This window comes from Budorcas taxicolor, chromosome 4 (genome assembly GCF_023091745.1).
Source record: "Budorcas taxicolor isolate Tak-1 chromosome 4, Takin1.1, whole genome shotgun sequence".
NCBI lineage: Eukaryota > Metazoa > Chordata > Mammalia > Artiodactyla > Bovidae > Budorcas > Budorcas taxicolor.
In genome coordinates, this window is record NC_068913.1 from 11,558,817 (window position 1) to 11,580,750 (window position 21,934).

Here is a 21,934-nt window from a genome sequence, read left to right on the forward strand (position 1 = left end):
CTTGTAGATCCTGAGATACTTTCAAGGAGGTAAAGTAGATCAAGACTATTCTTAGTATTTAAGTCAATACTAATGTTAAGATGTTATTTGCCTTTTTCACTGAGTTGACATTTGTGGTGATAGTGCAGAAAATGGAGGATAAAACTGCCAGTGCTTTTGGGTGAATCAAGGCAGTGGCACCAAACCTTACTAGTAATCACGGTTTTCCTCACTGCCGGCCACTTGCTGTTTAAAAAAAAAAAAAGCCAGTTTTACTTAAGAGTTCCTCAATGAAGCAATAGAATTACTAATGTTAATTAATCTCCATCCTTGAGTACACATCTTTTCATTAGTCTATAAATGAGAAGAATACACAAAGTACTTCTGCTCTTGTATGCTGATAGCTTTGAGGAAGAACACTTGTACTGTTGTTTGAGATGTGAGTTGAAATGTTGATGCTTATTTTTTCATGAAAACATTTTGAACTAATAATAACGATAAAAGATGATTGAGCTTGCCAGTGAGTACTGGAATTTTGAAAACTTATATTTACTGCCTTAAGCTTGACAGTTTCCTAGTACGTAGGGACTTTCTAAATAAGATTGGCAGTGATATAAATTAACATGAGTTTTTAAAATACTCAATAATGAAATGTGACAAAATCTAGAAGATCTGTATAACTTAGTGAATTAGTATTTTTCAGAAGATAAGTATATGATTTTTTGCAGTTATGCATGGGTAAAAGATTTATTCAAAATACAAGGTAGGAGAAGGAAATGGCAACCCACTCCAGTGTTCTTGCCTGGAGAATCCAAGGGACGGGGGAGCCTGGTGGGCTGCCGTCTATGGGGTCGCACAGAGTCAGACACAACTGAAGTGACTTAGCAGCAGCAGTAGCAGCAAGCCACATATATACATGTGTTCTCACATCCTGAATGCCCCTCCCACATCCCTCACCATGCTATCCCTCTGGATTGTCCCAGTAATTTCTCTTTGCAATAGTTTATTGTTAGATTTTGGAAGTGCAACTGACTTCTCTACATTAATATATTTATCCTGCTAGTTTATAAAATGCATTGATGAGCTTTAGCAGTTTTCTTGTAAAATCTTTAAAGTTTTATATATGCATATATATATATAACATTATATCTCTGCAAACCATGACAATTTTGCTTTTTTTTTTTTTAACTTGGATTCCTTTTGTTTATTTTTCTTCTCTGATTGCTGTGGCTAGGGCTTCTAAAACTGTGTTGAGTAAACGTGAGTGGAGTGGGCATCCTTGTCTTGTTCTTGATCATAGAGGGAATGCTCTCACCTTTTACCAATGAGTATGATATTAGCTGTTATTTTCTTACATGTGCGCTTTTATTATGTTGAGGTATGGGATGTTTTGATGAAATCTAATTTTGGCCTGTCCCACTTTGGTGGTTGCCAGGTAGCTCGTTTACCAGTTTCTAGTTTGGCTAACTAATTAACATGTTTAGGAGACTGTTCCTTAAGCCTGCCTTGAGACTAGAGAGAACATCCTAGTCTTCCTGATATTTGGTGCTTTCTCTTGAATAAATGCTTCTTGTATTTTTCAAAGACTTTGCTTAATTTCCCAAGTTATTAAACATTTCACTCAACAAAAAAAAAAATATATATATATATATATATATATATATGAGGTAAACCAGTAGAATTTTAAACATGGCAAAAGTTCATCGATAAGATTTCAAATTTTATACTGTAGGTAATCTAAGAAATGACCACTTGTTGAGTTTTTGGTATCAAATATGAATATTCACACTTGTCTGCAAAGGCTATTTTAAAACAATTCTCTATTTTCTTATTATCTAACGCTGGATTTTCTTCATATGCTTCAACCCAAATGAAATATATCATAACTGATTTAATACTATGAGAATCTTCTATTAGGCAAAGGTTTAAAAAGATTTGTAAACTTGTAAAAGAATGCCATTGTGTTCACTTAAATTTTTAAAAAAATATAGTTATTTTTCATTTTAAGATATTACAGATGTCAAATATATAATGACTTTATTTTTAATGGATAAATTGATTTTAATTTTTAATATGATGAGTATCTCTCATATAAACAGAGGCTCTTCGAGATCTTTTTTAAAATTTCTTATTGGAGTATAGTTGATTTACAGTGTTGTGTTAGTTTCTGCTTTACAGTAGAGGGAATCAGTTATTCATATACATGTATCCTGTCTTTTTTAGATTCTTTTCCTATAGAGGTCATTACAGAGTCTTCAGTAGAGTTCTCTGTTTTATAAAATCAGTCCTTATTATACTTATCCATTTTACATATAGTAGTGTGTAAAATACTGCACACTAAAATACTACATAGTAGTGTGTAAAATAATGCAGAGAAGGCAATGGCACCCCACTCCAGTACTCTGGCCTGGAAAATCCCATGGACGGAGGAGCCTGGTGGGCTGCAGTCCATGGGGTTGCGAAGAGTCAGACACGACTGAGCAACTTCACTTTGACTTTTCACTTTCATGCATTGGAGAAGGAAATGGCAACCCACTCCAGTGTTCTTGCCTGGAGAATCCCAGGGACAGCGGAGCCTGGTGGGCTGCCGTCTATGGGGTCGCACAGAGTCAGACACGACTGAAGTAACGCAGCAGCAGCAGCAGCAGCAGCAGCAGCGTGTATATGTCAATCCCAGTTTCCCAATACGAATCTTCAGTAATTTTTAAGTTTGTAAAAGTTATAAAAGTTTACTACCAGAAAGTTTAAAAATTGCTGATTTGATCAATATAATTGGTTTCTCTTAGAAGGGATGTATTTGTCTCCACCTTCTGCTTATCATTCTATTGATGAGTGTTTAAAGACCTGAAAAAAAAGGTGACTGTAAATTCTTTTTAAAAATTACTGTTTTTATGATTTGGCCATATACTTTATACTTATAGTTTTACTTTATACTTTCAATTTCAGCCTAAAGTGTTTGTTTTTTCTTTTTTCTTAATTGTTTGGAGATCAATGATTGATAATTTCTTTATTAAAGCCTTTAACATCCTGTCCTAGAATCAGAAATTACTTTATTGCTCTCCCTTCCTAAGATTAGACAACTCTAATTTCTTTAATCTGTGTATCTTTTTTCAAAATTTATTTAGTGCAGAGAAAATCACAAATCATATTATTATTTTAATTGTTTAGTCAATTTTGTAATCAAATAACTTTTAACCCTATGTCACTTAACACTTAAACGCAAGAGAGTTCCAGGAAAATATCTATTTCTGCTTTATTGACTATGCCAAAGCCTTTGACTGTGTGGATCACCACAAACTATGGAAAATTCTGAAGGAGATGAGAATACAAGACCACCTGACCTGCCTCTTGAGAAATCTGTATGCAGGTCAGGAAGCAACAGTTAGAACTGGACATGGAACAACAGACTGGTTCCAAATAGGGAAAGTAGTACATCAAAGATGTATATTGTCACCCTGCTTATTTAACTTAAATGCAGAGTACATCGTGAGAAACGCTGGACTGGAGGAAGCACAAGCTGGAATCAAGATCGCTGGGAGAAATATCAATAACCTCAGGTATGCAGATGACACCACCTTTATGGCAGAAAGTGAAGAAGAACTAAAGAGCCTGTTGATGAAAGTGAAAGAGAAGAGTGAAAAAGGTGGTTTAAAGCTCAACATTCAGAAAATTAAGATCATGGCATCTGGTCCCATCACTTCATGGCAAATAGATGGGGAAATAGTGGAAACAGTGGCTGACTTTATTTTTCTGGGCTCCAAAATCACTGCAGATGGTGATTGCAGCCATGAAATTAAAAGACACTTACTCCTTAGAATAAAACTTACGACCAACCTGCTGTTGCTGCTGCTGCTAAGTCGCTTCAGTCGTGTCCAACTCTGTGCGACCCCATAGACGACAGCCCACCAGGCTCCGCCGTCCCTGGGATTCTCCAGGCAAGAACCCTGGAGTGGGTTGCCATCTCCCTTTCCAATGCATGAAAGTGAAAAGTGAAAGGGAAGTCGCTCAGTTGTGTCCGACCCTCAGCGACCCCATGGACTGCAGCCTACCAGGCTCCTCCGTCCATGGAATTTTCCAGGCAAGAGTCCTGGAGTGAGTTGCCATTGCCTTCTCTGTCACCAACCTAGACAGCATATTAAAAAGCAGAGACATTACTTTGCCAACAAAGGTACGTCTAGTCAAGGATATGGTTTTTCCAGTAGTTGTGTATGGATGTGAGAGTTGGACTGTAAAGAAAGCTGAGCACTGAAGAATGGATGCTTTTGAACTGTGGTGTTGGAGAAGACTTGAGAGTCCCTTGGACTGCAAGGAGATCCAGCCCATCTATCCTAAAGGAGATCAGTTCTGAATATTCATTGGAAGGACTGATGCTAAAGCTGAAACTCCAATACTTTGGCCACCTGATAAAAAGAACTGACTCATAGGAGAAAACCCTGGTACCGGGAAGATTGAAGGCGGGAGGAGAAGGGGACGACAGAGGATGAGATGGTTGGATGGCGTCACCAACTCAATGGACATGAGTTTGAGTAAACTCCGGGAGTTGGTGATGGATAGGGAGGCCTGGCGTGCTGCAGTCATGGGGTCGCAAAGAGTCGGACATGACTGAGCGACTGAACTAAACTAATACTGTGTCATGAATTCAATAGAATAAGGATAAATAGCACACATCAGCATTAAGTGAAATACCAGCTCTGTTTTAACTGTTTATGTTTTAGATAGCTTCAAATGTTTCACTGTGTTTAACTTTTCTAAACTCGTAACAAGTTGATGACCATTATTTTCTCATACTGCCTCATGTAACCTGGCATACCTGCTTGCTAGCTTCGGTATAGACTCTGACTAAGCTTGGCTAGATTCCTAACACATGACATATATGGGTGGACAAAGAAGTATACCTAGCCAAGGACAATATAGTTTAGTAGCCATAAAGTAAACTGTAATACGGCCTTGATTTAATCCCCATTTCCTTTAGCTTTATGGTACCTGCAACAGCAGGCACAACTTTCCCCTCTTCTTAGACTTAATAATATGGTAAAAGAAGGGCAGTTTACAGTTTAAGAGCTAGTTTGCATCTGTATCTCTCTGAATCTAAATGCTATGTGTTTACATTATACCGTACCACAGTGCTTCTTTCCTGGGAAACTGAATCCATATTCATGAATAGTTACTATTTGATGTAGCAAAAGCACTGTCTAGACTTTGGAGTCCACATGTTCTAGTTTGGATAGGCATGTATAAAATGGGAAATTAGAGTGCTTGTTCCTTAGGGTTTATAGGATAATTTCTTGGGCTTCCTAGAATATGAAAGGGGCCTGTCTTTTGGTATGAATAAAATATAAAATCTTTATTAGAGCATGTGTTTGTCAGAGCATATGTTAATATCAAGCTTTGAGAATTAAAATAGAGTTTCCAGTTTTGGGGGGGGGGGTTTGATTCTTGTATTTCAGGAGTTATTAAATTCTTACAAATGGATTGAAATTCAGTTCTCTCTTAAGCTTCCTTGCTGTGCAAACACTGTAAGGGCAGGTACTTAATCTGTTTTCTTAACAATATGCCTAACCTCTATAATACAATTACAGGTACTCAAAAATAATGTTGCATGAAAGGTAAAATGTAAAGGGAACTGAAAGTATATCTTAGTAACTACTGGAATAATAGTGTTATGACAAGAAATTGAGGCTGTAATAGAGAAGACGGTTATTTTGAGGGGAGCTCAACTGAATATGAGATAATGATGGAATGTGCAAGAGAAATGGACCTTAGACTCTTTGTGACCCCCATGGACTGTACAGTCCATGTAATTCTCCAGGCCAGAGTATTGGAGTGAGTAGCCTTTCCCTTCTCCAGGAAATCTTCCCAACACAGGGATAAAAGCCAGGTCTCCTACATTGCAGGCAGATTCTTTTACCAGCTGAGCCACCAGGGAAACCCATAAAAATTTAGAATATGGCATCAAGGTCAGGGTAGTAGTCAGGGTGATAGCGCATTAAGAATTATCACTGAAATAATAGTAGAAGCCCTTTGAGAAAAACCATGATTCTGCTGCCACTGTCTGTCATTTGGGTTCCAATAAAAGTTAACAGTTTACAAAGTGTATGCATAGAAACCACCAAAAGATAAGTGACTTTAAGAATGGATTTGCTCTCTGGAAGGAAGGAAGATGTCCAGAGAAGAAAATAGACTCAGAAAGTGAGTTTGCTTCCATTAAGGAGATAGGAAGGTAGAGCCATCATCATAGGTAAAAGAGAGGTGGTTCTGAAAAAAAGTAAGAGATCTGTTAAAAAGATGGGTAGTTATGGAAACTGAGGTAATAAAGAGATCAGGATATAAATGAATTATTAGCAGTTTCAGGTTAAAACAAGAATTGAGGATAAGAACTTAACTCTTAGGAAATTCCTGATGATGTGAACGAGTGCAGTTTTAGTACAGTGACCAGAATAGGGTCATATTGAAGTGGAGAGTAAATGTAGATTTATAGATTGCAGTTATAAATTGACTGTTTGACAGTGAACACTGAAAGAATCTAGACAAACAGATGACTTTCGATGGGTTATTAAGGTCAAATGAAAGGAATTTTTTTTCCAAGTTAATGTTTCCCTTACCCTACCTCCCTACCAGTTATCTCCTATCCTGGTCCAAGAATTAACCGTGTATGTAAACACTTCATAATTACTGGCATAGTTATAAGAGGGGCCTATCTAAAACTTACATGTCAGTTACAAATTTGTAATTCTATTTATTCATTCATGTAAGTTAAAGAAGACTCTACTTTTGAATTTAAGCATATAATATAAAAGTAGTAATGTAAATCAATAAAATTAGAATATCTAACTTGACAGTTTTAGTACAAAATGTTTATGCAGGTACAGTACTATATCTAATAAATTTGAGAATCTTTCCTGAATATATGTAATTAAGCTCTTTTAATATTTTAAATTCAGAGTAATAAGCTTGCTTTGGTTTGATTAATCAGAGTCTGGCATATTGAGTATAAGAATGTTTGCAAAATTATCCCATTATCTCGTCCCTCTTTTGGTGAGGATGTAGGATTGTTTAATGAAAGAGTTGGTCTCCATATCAGCTGCCATCCTTCCAACTTGTATTAGATTCCATGGTGATGAGAACCTGAGGGCTCCTGAACAAACTAAAAGAGAAAACACGTGATATATTGGAAATAGGGATAGGAAGAGCTAAATCTATGTTGTTGTACAGAGTCGTATGGAATCTGAATTAATTTTAATAATTTACTTCTAAATTAAATTTTTAAGAAAATGAAATCTTTTTATTGTTAATAATGGCTCTTGGAAGAGATTTTAATCTTGAACACATTTTTAGAGTAGTGTTTAAAATTTTGGTTATTCACTGTAATTCAGCCATTATAAATACAGGGAAATATCACTGAAAATTTTATCATCAGTTGTTGACTTAGGAAAAATATATTTTTCCTTTTTTCATAAACTGTGAAGCAACATTATGGTTATATAAATAAACTACTCACATTCCTGCCTCCCTTAAACAACTCTTAGAATCATTCCATGTCCCCTCTGATTTTTGCTATAAATAGTCTTATATAGACTTGTTAATGACTTTATAATTTTCTATTGTGCAGAAATACTGTGACATATTTCCCAGTTTTCCTATAACCAGACATTTGAGTGATTACAAATTTTTCTGTTAAAAATAGCAGTTCTTTTGAATATTATTATTATCATACATTTTTATTCTTTGTTTCCTTTAGGATAAATCTCAGGAGTAGGTTTACTTGGTCAAAGAATAGAAGCCATGTATTAGTTGGTTTTATGTATATAATATATATATTAGCTGTATATTTATATTGGTTACATATGTAGTATATTTTATATATTAGCTATTTTGTGCAAGATCACACACCTAGAAAGTGACAGAACTGGGACTACAGCCAGGTGGTCTGTACTGGTCAGTAGGTACTATGTTCTTGACCAGTCTGCTGTGCTACCGGCTTGTAAGATCTAGAATTCTGTCTTAATGTATTCCCAATGCCACATCACTAATCTTCGTCATAAAAGTAATACACAGAGTAGTTCATCTATCAGAATTAGAGCAAGTCTCCCCTCTGTGTTTGATACTATATTGGGAATTCAAGAAAGAACAGGATATAGACCTTGCCTTCAGTTCAGTTCAGTCATTCAGTCGTGTCTGACTCTTTGCGACCCCATGAATCGCAGCACGCCAGGCCTCCCCGTCCATCACCAATTCCCGGAGTTCACTCAAACTCACATCCATCAAGTCGGTGATGCCATCCAGCCATCTCATCCTCTGTCATCCCCTTTTCCTCCTGCCCCCAATCCTTCCGAGCATCAGAGTCTTTTCCAATGAGTCAGCTCTTCGCATGAGGTGGCCAAAGTACTGGAATTTCAGCTTTCATTCCTTCCAAAGAACACCCAAGGCTGATCTCCTTCAGAATGGACTGGTTGGATCTCCTTGCAGTCCAAGGGACTCTCAAGAGTCTTCTCCAACACCACAGTTCAAAAGCATCAATTCTTCAGCTCTCAGCTTTCTTCACAGTCCAACTCTCACATCCATACATGACCACTGGAAAAACCATAGCCTTGACTAGACGGACCTTTGTTGGCAAAATAATGTCTCTGCTTTTCAGTATGCTATCTAGGTTGGTCATAACTTTTCTTCCAAGGAGTAAGCGTCTGTTAATTTCATGGCTGCAGTCACCATCTGCAGTGATTTTGGAGCCCCCCAAAATAAAGTCTGACACATTCCACTGTTTCCCCATCTATTTGCCATGAAGTGATGGGACCAGATGCCATGATCTTAGTTTTCTGAATGTTGAGCTTTAAGCCAACTTTTTCACTCTCCTCTTTCATTTTCATCAAGAGGCTTTTTAGTTCTGCTTCACTTTCTGCCATAAGGGTGGTGTCATCTGCATATCTGAGGTGATTGATATTTCTCCCAGCAATCTTGATTCCAGCTTGTGCTTCTTCCAGCCCAGCGTTTCTCATGATGCACTCTGCATATAAGTTAAGCAGGGTGACAATATAGAGCCTTGATGTACTCCTTTTCCTATTTGGAACCAGTCTTTTGTTCCATGTCCAGTTCTAACTGTTGCTTCCTGACCTGCATATAGGTTTCTCAAGAGGCAGGTCAGGTGGTCTGGTAAGGCTATAAACCAAGTGGGAGAAAGGAACAGATATGTAAGAAAGTAACTGTGATACGATGTAATGAATTACATAACTAGGATGTTATAGGAAGACAAAGAAGGGAATGATCAGTGAAACTGGAGGAGGGAGCTTAGTGTAAAGAGCCTTCTAAGTAGGGTTGGGTTTGTTCAGATGGCTAGGTCAGATCCTTGGAAACCAGACAGAGTAAGCAATAAAGAGCCTACCCATGTACTGAGGGAGTCACAAGGCCATAAAGGCTCTGTAGGACTTTAGAGAAAATGGGGTTTTCTGAGCAAATTTTATTAGAGCTTGAGACCTGAGCTTCAAAGGCAAGCTTTGAAAGTTAAACTTGGACTGAGTAGAGACTGAGAACTCCAGGAGATACCAGAGATACTTACTTCTCAGGATATACTTGTTTAACATTTGACTTGGGGGTAAGGAGTAGATGAGACATGAGACCATTCCTACATTCCCTGAATTGTCAGACTCAGAGATGACAATCTTATCTTTTGCCCAGAAACATATATTTTACATTGCAAAGCATGAGAACCCAAGATCTTCCGTAGAAGAGTGTTCATACTCAGGGATAGTTTCCCCCTCCACACAACCCACCCCCATCCCAACCCCCCCCCCCCCCACCACCACCAGCACCCCCACCACCCCCTTCTCTTCACATCTTCCCTGGTCTCCAGAGGGAAGGAGATCTAGTACACAGGCTTCCCAGAGTCTTATATTAGGGCTCATTCCTATTGTTGCTATAACAAATTACCACAAACTTGGTGACTAAAAACAACACAAATGTATTATCTTAAAACTCTGGAGATAGAAATCTGAAATGGTTCCACTGAATTAAACTCAAAGTGTTGGCAGAGTTATATTCCTTCTGCATGCTCTTGGGTAGAATCCCTTACCTTACCTTTTCCAGTTTCTAAAAGCTGCCTGCACTTCTTGGCTTGTGGCCCCTTCCACCATTTTTAAAGACAGCAGCATAGCATCTTCCAGTATGTCTCTAATTCTGACCCTCCTGTCTTTCCCTTCTAAGGATTTGTGATTACATTGGGCCCACCTGGATACTAGGATACTTTCCCAGTGTCAAGAACCTTAACTTAATCATATCTGTGAAGTCCCTTTTACTGTATAAGGTAACATATTCACAGGTCCTGGGGATTAGGACATAGACCTCTTTGGGGTGGGGATACTAGTCTGCCTGTCATATTGCTCCGCAGTGCGGACCCCAGTACATGTGCTATATGATGTCTGATCTGGCTTAGGTTGCGTTACCCCAGTGGTAGGAGTTGGGGTGTGAGTGACTAGTTCCTATAATATTTCATTTGTTCCCGCATCAGAAACTTCATGTTTTACTTTCAAAATGGCTCAAGTGAATGTGGACCCTAGAAGCCTAATAGGCTAGTTTTGAAGAGCTGTATTGCTGAGCTGTCTAGAATCTTGAAGGATAAAAGCAGGAGATACCCAGAGTTGTTCTAAAAATTGGAAACCACCTTTAAGACATCTTACTCCGCCTTTTTCCTCATAAGAGCTCTCTAGCTTGGCTCATTTATTCAAGTTGAAGAGCTCATCCTGGTTCCTTCCTGGTCAGGGTTTTGTCTTTGTTTTTTCTTGTTCTAAACTAGAACTAACCTAAAAACAACCCAGATGTAACTAGGGTTTAGCGTTTGACTCTTTTGCTCCCTTCCCATTGCTATTCTGCCCTTAGACATAGGAATGCAAGTGATACCAGCCCTCCATAGTAAATTGACTCATCTTTGCATATGGGACTGTATGCCCGTTTCATAGTATATTTGTGTTTTTTAGTACAGGCTGACTGAATTATACTAGGTTTTATCCAACTCATTTCCTATTATGGCCACTGAATTGGCTCAAATGTTAATCCACTGAGCCTAGCCCAAAAGATGTAGTGGATGGTAGGCACAGTTCTTAGATCTGGATCTGATAGAAGTTAAGGCAGCTCACCTATTATCATCAGTAAGGTCTACCACCTTGAAATTAGATCGTGGTCTTCCAGAACTCACCTAGCTTATTGCCTTAAGAAGGTATTACATTGTATAAATATATGCCTTATTCTTTCAAAGGCTGTGGAAAACTCAGATAAATTTTTCTTAGATTTAACATTTACTTCCAGACTTATGCATTGCTTGCTTCTCCTATATTGTCAGCATCCTTCCTAAGTAAATATGTACTCAAGAGAAATAAAATATAGCAGAGCAATAACAAATAAATTGCTGGGATATGTTTAATAATGTACCTAAGACATTTATGTTAATTGACATACTAGTCCGTTATGTGGCCCTTTGCTTCCTTTCCTTCTTCCTCCTTTTCCTTTTCTCTGTCCTTTTCCTTACCTTTCTTTTTTCTTCCTATGCCTTTTTCTCTTTTATTAGTAAATACTATAATGATAGTCAACTTTGGTTTCTTAGTATTATTGTTCTGGAATCAGGTTTTTTTATAATTGTAAGAATTAGTGGGGCTTCCCTGGTGGCTCAGTGGTAAAGAATCCACCTCCTAATGCAGAAGACATGGGTTTGATCCCTGGTCTGGGAAGATCCCACATGGCACGGAACAACTAAGCCCGTATGCCACAGCTGCTGAGCGCATACTCTGTTAGAGTCTGGGAGCTGCAACTGCTGAGCCCATGTGCCGCAGCTCCTGAAGCCCTCGTGCAGGGGAAGCCCCTGCAGTGAGACGCCTGTGTACTGCTGTTAGAGAGGAGCCCTCACTCTGCGAGACTAGAGGAAAGCCCGCACAGCAGGGAAGACCCAGCACAACCAAACAAAAAAAAATTAGTCATTCAGCCTATTGTGAAACAGTGCTTCAGTAGAAACTGGATCAGCAGCTTAGAAGCAGAGCTTTAAATGTATCTCCTGTGTATTATTTCCAGGGAGGAAAAACCTGATTTTCACTCTTTACCATTTTAGGACCTTTCTTTTTGGTAGAGATGGAAATCCAAATAAACGGAATGTGCACAATGAAACATCTATGCACTTGTTGTGTATGGGACCTCAAATTATGATCTCAGAAGGCGCCCTTCATCCTCGCTTAGCACGCCCTGCGGAAGATGATTTTAGAAGAGCGGATTGTCTACAGATGATTTTAAGATGGAAAGGAGCAAAACTTGACCAAGGCGAATATGAGAGAGCAGCTATTGACGCTGTTGATAACAAAAAGAACACACCCCTGCACTATGCTGCTGCCTCAGGGATGAAAACCTGCGTAGAGGTAAACCTTTGGTGTGCCTGTTTGTTTGTTTTAGCATTCTGCATGGTGAAATCCGTGTCTCGGTAACGTGTGATAATCAGTGTTTGTTTTACTTAGTTAATTTGACTAGTCATTTCTGTCTCTTGTGGTTCTAAAAGAACTGGAAGCCCTTGTTTTAGGGAAAACAAACCCACAAACATTCATCCTTGGAAATAAAATGAAATCAGAAGCAATTTAAAATTGACTGACATCCCTGAATGTGGCAGTCATCATACAAACACTCTTATTGAGAGTAATACTTTTGGTATCAAAAGTTTCACTTAACGCCAATTTATAGAATGTATACATATGGCAAATCTTGACAAGTGGGACCTTTACCTATATTATCTAGAAGTGATCAGTTCCCTAAGCATATGAGCTTCGCAGGTGGCTCAGCAGTAAAAGAATCCGCCTGCAGTGAAGGAGAACTGGGTTCGATCCCTGGGCAGGAAGATCCCCCTGGAGAAGGAAAGGGCCAACCAACTCTGGTATTCTTGCCTGGGAAATCGCATGGACAAAAGAGGCTATAGTCTGACAGGCTATAGTCCATGGAGTTGCAGAGTTGGACACAACTTATTGGCTAAGAAGCAGCAGGGATAAATATTAATGAATCTATTTATTGGGGCTTTAAACAATTTTATATATTAAAATGTGCCGGGGTTTTTTTGTGTAATTTGGACTAAAGTACCTGAGTACTTTGTATTTGAATTTTTCCATCAATGTTTTTCATCTATATATCTAACAACAAGCTTAGATAAAATCAGCCATATAGTATAGGATCTTAACTAAGCTAAGAAATCATTATTCTTTATACTGTCGTCGCTGCTATACAGCTATATTCTCTCAGCTATATACATGTCAGTCCATATATAACTCTTAGACTTTGTTTTGCATAAATGTATTTAAGTTTCAGTGGGCAGCATTATAAACTGAATCAGAGTGTCCATTTACCAGAAATGTATGACTTGATCAGAAAAGTGGTTTTCCAGATTAAATATATGTTAATAAGATTAAAATATACATCCGAAAATTTAGTATTTCCATAATATTATTCATGTGTATAAACTTATACTTCTAAATTGATAAATATACAAAAAAAGTGAAGGTTCTCCATTTTCTTACTCATGTTAAAAGGTTATGGCCATTTATGTGACTTCTTCAGTGTATCTGGAGTGTCAGTTGTTCTCAACTTCTGGAAGCCTTCTGATCTGATCTTGTGTTTTTTGCTCTTATTTGTGATACTTACTGATCTTTTAGAATATTAGTCATTTCAGCTCTTGGAATTGTGTCACCTTTGCCCACTACTTAGCTAGTGACAGTCATTTAGTTGGTTGGTTTAGTCACTAAGTCGTGTCTAAACCAACCAGTCGTGTCTTGCGACCCCAAGGGTTGTAGCCTGCCAGGCTCCTCTGCCCATGGGATTCTCCAGGTAAGAACACTGGAGTGGGTTGCCATTTCCTTCTCCAGGGGATCTTCCAAACCGAGGAATCGAACCAGGGTCTCCTGCATTGCAGGCAGATTCTTTACCAACTGAGCTATGAGGGAAGTCCAGTGATGGTCATTAACTTAAAACTAATCTTAAGCTTTGCTTTCTAACATTGATTCTCAGTGTGGTAGAAGGATATCCTAGGATTTAGCATGGAATGAGGCTATTGACAGAATTCCTGAGGCTTTTACACAATTTTTTTTAATATGTTGTTCTGCGCCCACCTCTTATGAACGAATCGCTGCTATGGTGGCTTGTTCTTGACAGGACTGCATCAGCATCATATTAATAATTTTCAAGTGAGCTAGAGTAGAAAATAGCTTGTTCTTGATAGTAATATTACTTTTAAATTGCTGCTTTATATCTTGCTTCCAAAAATTCTCTATAAGCATTGCTTTAGTAGTTGTTGATTTTGAAGAAAGTTTACAGTGATGGTGGAGAAGGCAATGGCACCCCACTCCAGTACTCTTGCCTGGAAAATCCCATGGACGGAGGAGCCTGGTGGGCTGCAGTCCATGGGGTTGCTAAGAGTTGGACACGACTGAGCGACTTCACTTTCACTTTTCACTTTGATCCATTGGAGAAGGAAATGGCAACCCACTCCAGTGTTCTTGCCTGCAAATTCCCAGGGACGGGGGAGCCTGGTGGGCTGCCGTCTGTGGGGTCACACAGAGTCGGACACGACTGAAGTGACTTAGCAGTTACAGTGATGGGTTTATTAAGTTGTTTTCAAAAGGTGAATGTGGTATTTTTGCCAACACATTTATGTGTTTGTGTATCACTTTTTATTCAGTGAAGAAAATTAATGCCAGATATATTCTGACTGACAAGCATGATGATTTGCTTGGTGTAAATGTGTATGTTTTACTGTTTGATCTTTCAGTATATGATGTTACACAAACCACACCATTTAATAACTATTTTCATTTTTCTGTATTCAGAAGAGCTCTTTGACTTAATGTAAAAACCATAAATAGAACCCTATAAATACCTTCATTGCATTTATTCTAGTTGTCATCAACAGATTTTAGCATATCATTTTACCCATATAATGCTATTTTAAATCTGTTTTATATACTTGACTGTATATTTACCCAGCCTCAGGTCTTGAATGACTTTTGATAATGTTAACTGTTAACTAAACACAAAGAGTTTCACAAGAAAGTGTACCTTAACTAATTCCCAGAGGCCTTATTGTGTTTTCTAGTTCTAGTACATAAAACAAGTACATTGACATATATAACCTACTCTATAGCTGTCCTTTTAGAGTATTAGTCCTTTAGTGTCTTTGTGTAAGGGCTTCTAGTATTCATAGTGCTCATTGGTACCAAGCATGATATAAGGGGCTTGGGTTGAGTGAAAGAATTATGAGATGTTTCTTAACTTTTTTCACTAAGCTATCATAGTATGGTGTAAAGAGCAGTGGTGTCTAGTCCTGATCCTCACAGTGATTATCTGTAGACCTTCAGTCACTCAGCTTCTTTGAGATTGTCAAAGAAGAGGAAGCTGTCCAACCGTCCAAGAGGTAACTATCACAGTTATCTCAAAAGAACCCTTTCAGTTCAGTTCAGTTCAGTCTCTCAGTCGCATCCGACTCTCTGCGACCCCATGAATCGCAGCACACCAGGCCTCCCTGTTCATCACCAACTCCCGGAGTTCACTCAGACTCACGTCCATCGAGTCAGTGATGCCATCCAGCCATCTCATCCTATCGTCCCCTTCTCCTCCTGCCCCCAATCCCTCCCAGCATCAGAGTCTTTTCCAATGAGTCAACTCTTCGCATGAGGTGGCCAAAGCACTAGAGTTTCAGCTTTAGCATCATTCCTTCCAAAGAAATCCCAGGGCTGATCTCCTTCAGAATGGACTGGTTGGATCTCCTTCCCATGGATCAAACCCGTGCCTCCTGCGTCTCTGGCATTGGCAAGGAGATTCTTTACCACTGAGCCATCAGGGAGACTAAAGAACCCTTTAGCACTAATTTTTCTGTTAATCTGTGATTGTAGCAAAATAGATCTCATTTTTAATGTCTGGCCTTCAAGGTTAAATTGATTATTTTATTCCACAGTTAAGGCCAAACTATTTTTTTTTTAACTCTTAAGGATTTATTTATAAATGTCTATGGAAATATGTCTTTTCTAGCTATTGAAGGTGTTTTTTTCTGTGTTTATTTAAGGACAGAGTTGATAAAGTCAACATTGGGCAATTTTGTATGTGCATTTAAACACACAGATTCTTGTGGCTCATTATTTTGAACCATTTAAATGAAATATTTACAACTTCCCCTTCTCTCTGTAATAATGATGTTCTGTAGTAAGCTAAAGGGGCACACACATGTACATACACAGAACATAACATAAAAAACCTCTTAATCATAGAGTTCTTTTAGAAACTTGCATGTGTGAAGGCATCAGTGGCTAAAGAGTTGACTCATTGGAAAAGACTTTGATGCTGGGAGGGATTGGGGGCAGGAGGAGAAGGGAACGACTGAGGATGAGATGGCTGGATGGCATCACTGACTTGATGGACGTGAGTCTGAGTGAACTCTGGGAGATGGTGATGGACAAGGAGGCCTGGCATGCGGCGATTCATGGGGTCGCAAAGAGTCAAACGCGACTGAGCGACTGAACTGAACTGAACTGATGGCTGATTCATGTTGATGTATGGCAAAACCAATACAATATTGTAAAGTAATTAACCTCCAATAAAATTAACCTCTAATATAAATAAATTTATATTAAAAAAAGATATAGATATACTGATATATATATATACACACACACATAAACATACACGTAAATACATATAAATGGAGAACTCACCCTGAAGTTTCTCATGCTATATTACTGCCTAGTTGATTTCCTCATACGAACATTCCAACAGTCTGTAAAATTTAGTGTTTCCAAAACTGTACTCAAGCTTCTCTATTCACAGCTCCTCTTCTGGGCTGCCTTGTTCCTGTTAATGATGCTACCATTACCACCATATCTACTCTTGATACTTGGATTTATCTTGACAATGTTTTTGTTTTGTTTTGTTTTTTGTGTGTCAAACTCATGCCACTAATTTGCAGAATACAGTTCCTCCTTGCCTATTTTGGCCAGCCTCTTCTGTTTATCTCTACAGGGCACCTTCTAACAACAGATGCTTATATCAAATACTACTTTTTCCTTAAGTAGGAAAATTTGAAGTTCGACAAATTAATCATTCAGATTATTTAAGAGATAAAAGTAACACAAAGAAGAGTAGACTGCAGTTGTTTGAAAATTAGAAATGCTTATATGTTGAACGTTTATTAATGCAAATTAAAGTCCCTTTAATTGTAATTTTTTCATATTTCAAAGCATCATTCCAAGGGTAAGCAAACATTTGTCTGTGAAAGCCCAGATAGTGTATATTTAAAATTTTTCTTTTAATTTAATTTATTTTTGGCTTTGCTCGGGCTTCATTGCCATGTGAGTTCTTTCTATAGTTGAGGCGAGCCGGGGTTACTCTTCATTATGGTTCATGGGCTTCTTGGGGGGCGGGGCACAGGCTGTAGATGCACGTTCAGTAGTTGCGGCACGCAGGCTCAGAAGTCGCGGTGTGTGGGCTCTACGGCACGCAGGCTCAGTACTTGCAATGTCCATCTCATCCTCTGTCACCCTCTTCTTCTGCCTTCAGTCTTTCCTAGCATCAGGGTCTTTTCCAGTGACTTCGCTCTTCGCATCAGGTGGCCAAAGTATTGGAGCTTCAGCATCAGTCCGCACACCGCTGGAGAAGACTCTTGAGAGTTCCTTGGACAGCAAGGAATATTCAGGATTGATCTTCTCCAGCACCACAGTTTGAAAGCCTCAATTCTTTGGCACTCTGCCTTGATGGTCCAGCTCTCACAACTGTATGTGGCTATTGGACAGAGCATAGTCTTGACTCTGTGGACCTTTGTCGGCAAAGTGAGGTCTTTGCTTTTTCACACACTGTCTAGGTTTGTCATAGCTTTCCTGCCAAGAAGCAGTTGTTTTCTAATTTCATGGCTGCAGTGATTTAGAGCCCAAGAAGAGGAAATCTATCACTGCTTCCACCTTTTCCCGTTCTATTTGCCACGAAGTGATGGGGCCGGATGCCATGATCTTAGTTGTTTTTTTTTAAAATTTATATTTATTTATTTTATTTGGAGGCTAATTACTTTACAGTATTGTATTGGTTCTGCCACACATCAACATGAATCTGCCACAGGCACACACATGTTCCCCATCCTGAATCCCCCCTCCCACCTCCCTCTCCATACCATCCCTCTGGGTCATCCTGGTACACCAGCCTCAAGCATCCTGTATCGAACCTGGACTGGTGATTTGTTTCTTATATAATATTATACATGTTTCAATGCCATTCCCCCAAATCATCCCACCCTCTCCCTCTCCCACAGAGTCCTAAAGACTGTTGTATACATCTGTCTCTTTTGCTGTCTCGCATACAGGGTTATCGTTACCATCTTTCTAAATTCCATATATATGTGTTAGTATACTGTGTTGGTGTTTTTCTTTCTGGCTTACTTCACTCTGTATAATCGGCTCCAGTTTCAGCCACCTCATTAGAACTGATTCAAATGTATTCTTTTTAATGGCTGAGTAATACTCCATTGTGTATATGTACCACAGCTTTCTTATCCATTCATCTGCTGAAGGACACCTAGGTTGCTTCCATTTCCTGGCTATTATAAAGTTAGTTTTTTTAATACTGAGTTTTAAACTGGTTTTTCACTCTCCTCCTTCACCCTCATCAAGAGGTTCCTTAGTTCCTCTTCGCTTCCTGCCATTAGAGTGGTATCATTCTTATATCTGAGGTTGTTGATATTTCTCCCGGCAATTTTGATTCCAGCTTATAACTCATCCAGCCTGACTTTTCTCATAACGTGCTCCGCGTGTAAGTTAAATAAACAAGGTGACAATAAACAGCCTTGTCATACTCCTTTCTCAATCCTGAACCAGTCAGTTGTTTCATACAAGGTTCTAACTATTGCTTATTGGCCAGCGTAGGTCTGTTAGCAAGGCCTAATTTGTGATTTTTCTCCCCTTGGCCGACTTCCCTAGAGCAAGCCCAGTCATTAGGCCTCATTTATATTGGTGCTTCACCTGTCACAGTGATTCAAGAAATGGTTGACGTGACAGAGGTGACTGTCGTGTTTAATAGTGCTTCAACTCTTTGTGAAAAGCATTTTTTAAAATGAGTATTATCTTAAGATATTTCCTATGCACCCCTGTCCTACTTGCTTATTCAAAGCTTTAAGTGTTGCTGCTTATTGTCAGATCAAATAAAGGTCACTAGAAAACCAAAGCTGGTAAGTCCCACTTCCCCTTTATAGCCACGGCCTATATGACACTCAGCAGCTGTCAGAGCATTTCACACTTCATTGAAAAGCCATAAAAATCATTCACAAGTTATACTGAAAAGTTTTATTTAATTATAATTGTGTTTTTAGCACCTGGGGTTTTAAAACTATAAAAAAGAACAAGGAAATTGTGGTCCCAACTTAGCAACTAGAAGTAACTGTGCCTGACTGGGCCTCGATTTTCTAATTTTTAATCAAGATAGTTATGATTTCATTATTGTATCCAAAATATTGTTACAGGCACTGAAGGGAAGGAAAGATCATTTTAATTTTTAATTTTCCTAAGCCCAGAAAATATTTTGGATTATAGTATTTGAGTGGATAAGACTTCAGTTTAAGTATTTGGAGGAGGCTACTCAAAATGTGGTCCTCAGGCCTGTAGCATCAGTAACTCTTGTTGTAAATACAAATTCTTGTGCGTGCCAGACCTCCAGATACCAAATAGGAATCTCTGGGGTAGACTCAAGGAATGCTTTAAGCAAATTTCACTGGTTATTCGTTTGCATGTTGCAGTTTGAGAAGGACTGTTCTACATCTCAAACATATGCAAATTGAAGTATTTTGCAAAAGTTTGATAAGACAGATGATTTAAAATGAAGATAGAAGTCATAGTAAGTAGAAAATCCTAAGTGCTAATTTGAAATTTATTTATAGAAAATTGAGCCATTTAATTTTTTTGATTGGTGCTATTTTGAAAGCAAATATAGTAAGATTAACCTAATGGTTGTAATGTAGAATAGATTTTATTTGAAAGGGGGTACTGATAAAGGAGTGGTTCTTAAATCCTTGCTACCCAGACACTATTCCTCAGACTGGCTTTGGCATCAGTTTGGGTATTGTTGGGAATACAGCATCTCAGGCCTTATCTCAGATCACCTGAGTCTGAATCTGTAGTTTAACAGGAACGCTAAAGTCATCCATATTCACATAAAGTTTGAGAAGCCTTAGCCGAAGGCAGTAATCTGTGGGACCTACAATGGAATAATCTGTAAAATGTGCGTATACTTAGTCTCCATTCCAGATCACCCTAATAGAACTATCAGACTACCCAAGTGATTCTTAAACAATTTGGAAACCTTTGTGTTGGAACAGTGGTTTTAACCATGTCTGCACACAAAATCCCATTCTGTAGACCATATCTCAAACCAATAAAATTGGATTGCTGAGCGTGGGCCCCCTGTAATAAAACTTCTCCGGATGATTCCAGTGTACAGCCACAGTTGAAAACCAATATACTAGAAGGAGTGATAGGAGTTAGAATATTATTGCACTGATTCTGTTGTGAACTGATAAAGAGCCTGGATATGTGCAGTGGTATTAGAAATGGAAAGAATGAGACAAATGCATTTTGGTGACTTGGTCAGTTTATACAAGAAAGTAAGAGAAAGGTTAAAGATGATGAAGACTTTAAAATGTTAATATTAACAATGGTGAGCTATCTTTGGATAACGTAATTTTCTCACTTTTATTTTTCTGCATTCTGTATAACAATCTGCTATCATATCTATAATTAGAGTAGAACAAATTAACTTTAGTTTTAAGTCAACTGAGCATGATTTTGGACCTAGTTCACTTTGAAGCCTGCTAGCAATTGACAGACATCTAAAAAGTGAGTTCAGGTGTTGTATGTGAAGTGTTCTTCAATAGTATAAAGAAAAAAATTAACAGTGAGATGAGATGAAGGAATTGGTTAGAATTGGTTGGAAGGAAAGGCAAATATCTTGAATTGTCATTTAGAAGAAAATTGAGGTCTTAGATTATCCGCATGAAATGGTATTCAGGCTGTTAAAAGTTAGAACCAACTGGGGGTAATGAATTTAGATTTAGAATCAAATGTTATCTCCATAGAGTTGATAACTAAAAGCAAGATAAGGTATAGATGACAAATCCAAGGACAGGACTTTAGATTATAGATAAAATTACAGAATTAAAGTCCCAGCATCAACTTGGAGAATGTCTGTGTTTAAAGGGAATGAGAACAAGAAGTGGCCTACAACAACAACAAAAAAAACCAAAAACGCAGAGAAGAGAACCAAGATAATTCAGCATCAAGGATGCCAAGAGAAGAATTTCAAGGAGAGGAGGCAGTCAGTCATTTGACATGCTTCAGAAAGGGCAAGGAATTACAAGACTAAGAAAGGCGGCTGGTTTTGAGAGGTATTAATGACTTTCAGGAATAATATTGGAGTGAAGTGGGCAGAGTAGAAGTTAGATTGCTGGGAGAAATTGAGTAATTTGCTGAGGAAATGTAGAGACAATGAGTGTCAGTCACTAATTTCAGAAATGTGGCTGAGAAAGTTTTAAGGAAGTCCTTAGAGGACTAACAGTTAAGATAGGGGACTCCTCTGCCAGGGGCCAGTAGAGTCAGAGACTGAAGGGGGTGGGAGAAATGGAGTGCCCAGGGTCACAGAGGACACAGATGAGGAAATGGGAATTTTACTAGAACGGACTCTTAAGAATCATCTTTCTTTTTACACTTTTTCTCAAGATAATGTAAGCCTCATTTTACAAATGGACCTGTGTAAACTGAGGCTTACAGAAGTTAAACGACTTATGCCGAGTCACCAGCCATTTAGATGAAGGATCAAAGCGGTGGAAAGGGATTTGTTATCAACTCGGGGCTGTCCTTCCCCTCTTCTTGTGGGATTATGAATAGAAAGGAAGACAACATCGATAAACTGAGATGAGATGCACTGAGAT

At 38.5% G+C, this 21,934-nt stretch overlaps 1 protein-coding gene across 1 annotated transcript in view; it reads left to right on the forward strand.

Moving 5' to 3' along the window:
• ANKIB1 (ankyrin repeat and IBR domain containing 1) overlaps nucleotides 1-21,934 on the forward strand; it is a 153,062-nt gene that overhangs the window by 65,187 nt on the left and 65,941 nt on the right. The window contains exon 3 of the mRNA XM_052638783.1: nucleotides 12,065-12,365. Coding sequence (XP_052494743.1) covers nucleotides 12,065-12,365 — 301 coding nt within the window. The remainder of the gene's footprint in view (nucleotides 1-12,064; nucleotides 12,366-21,934) is intronic.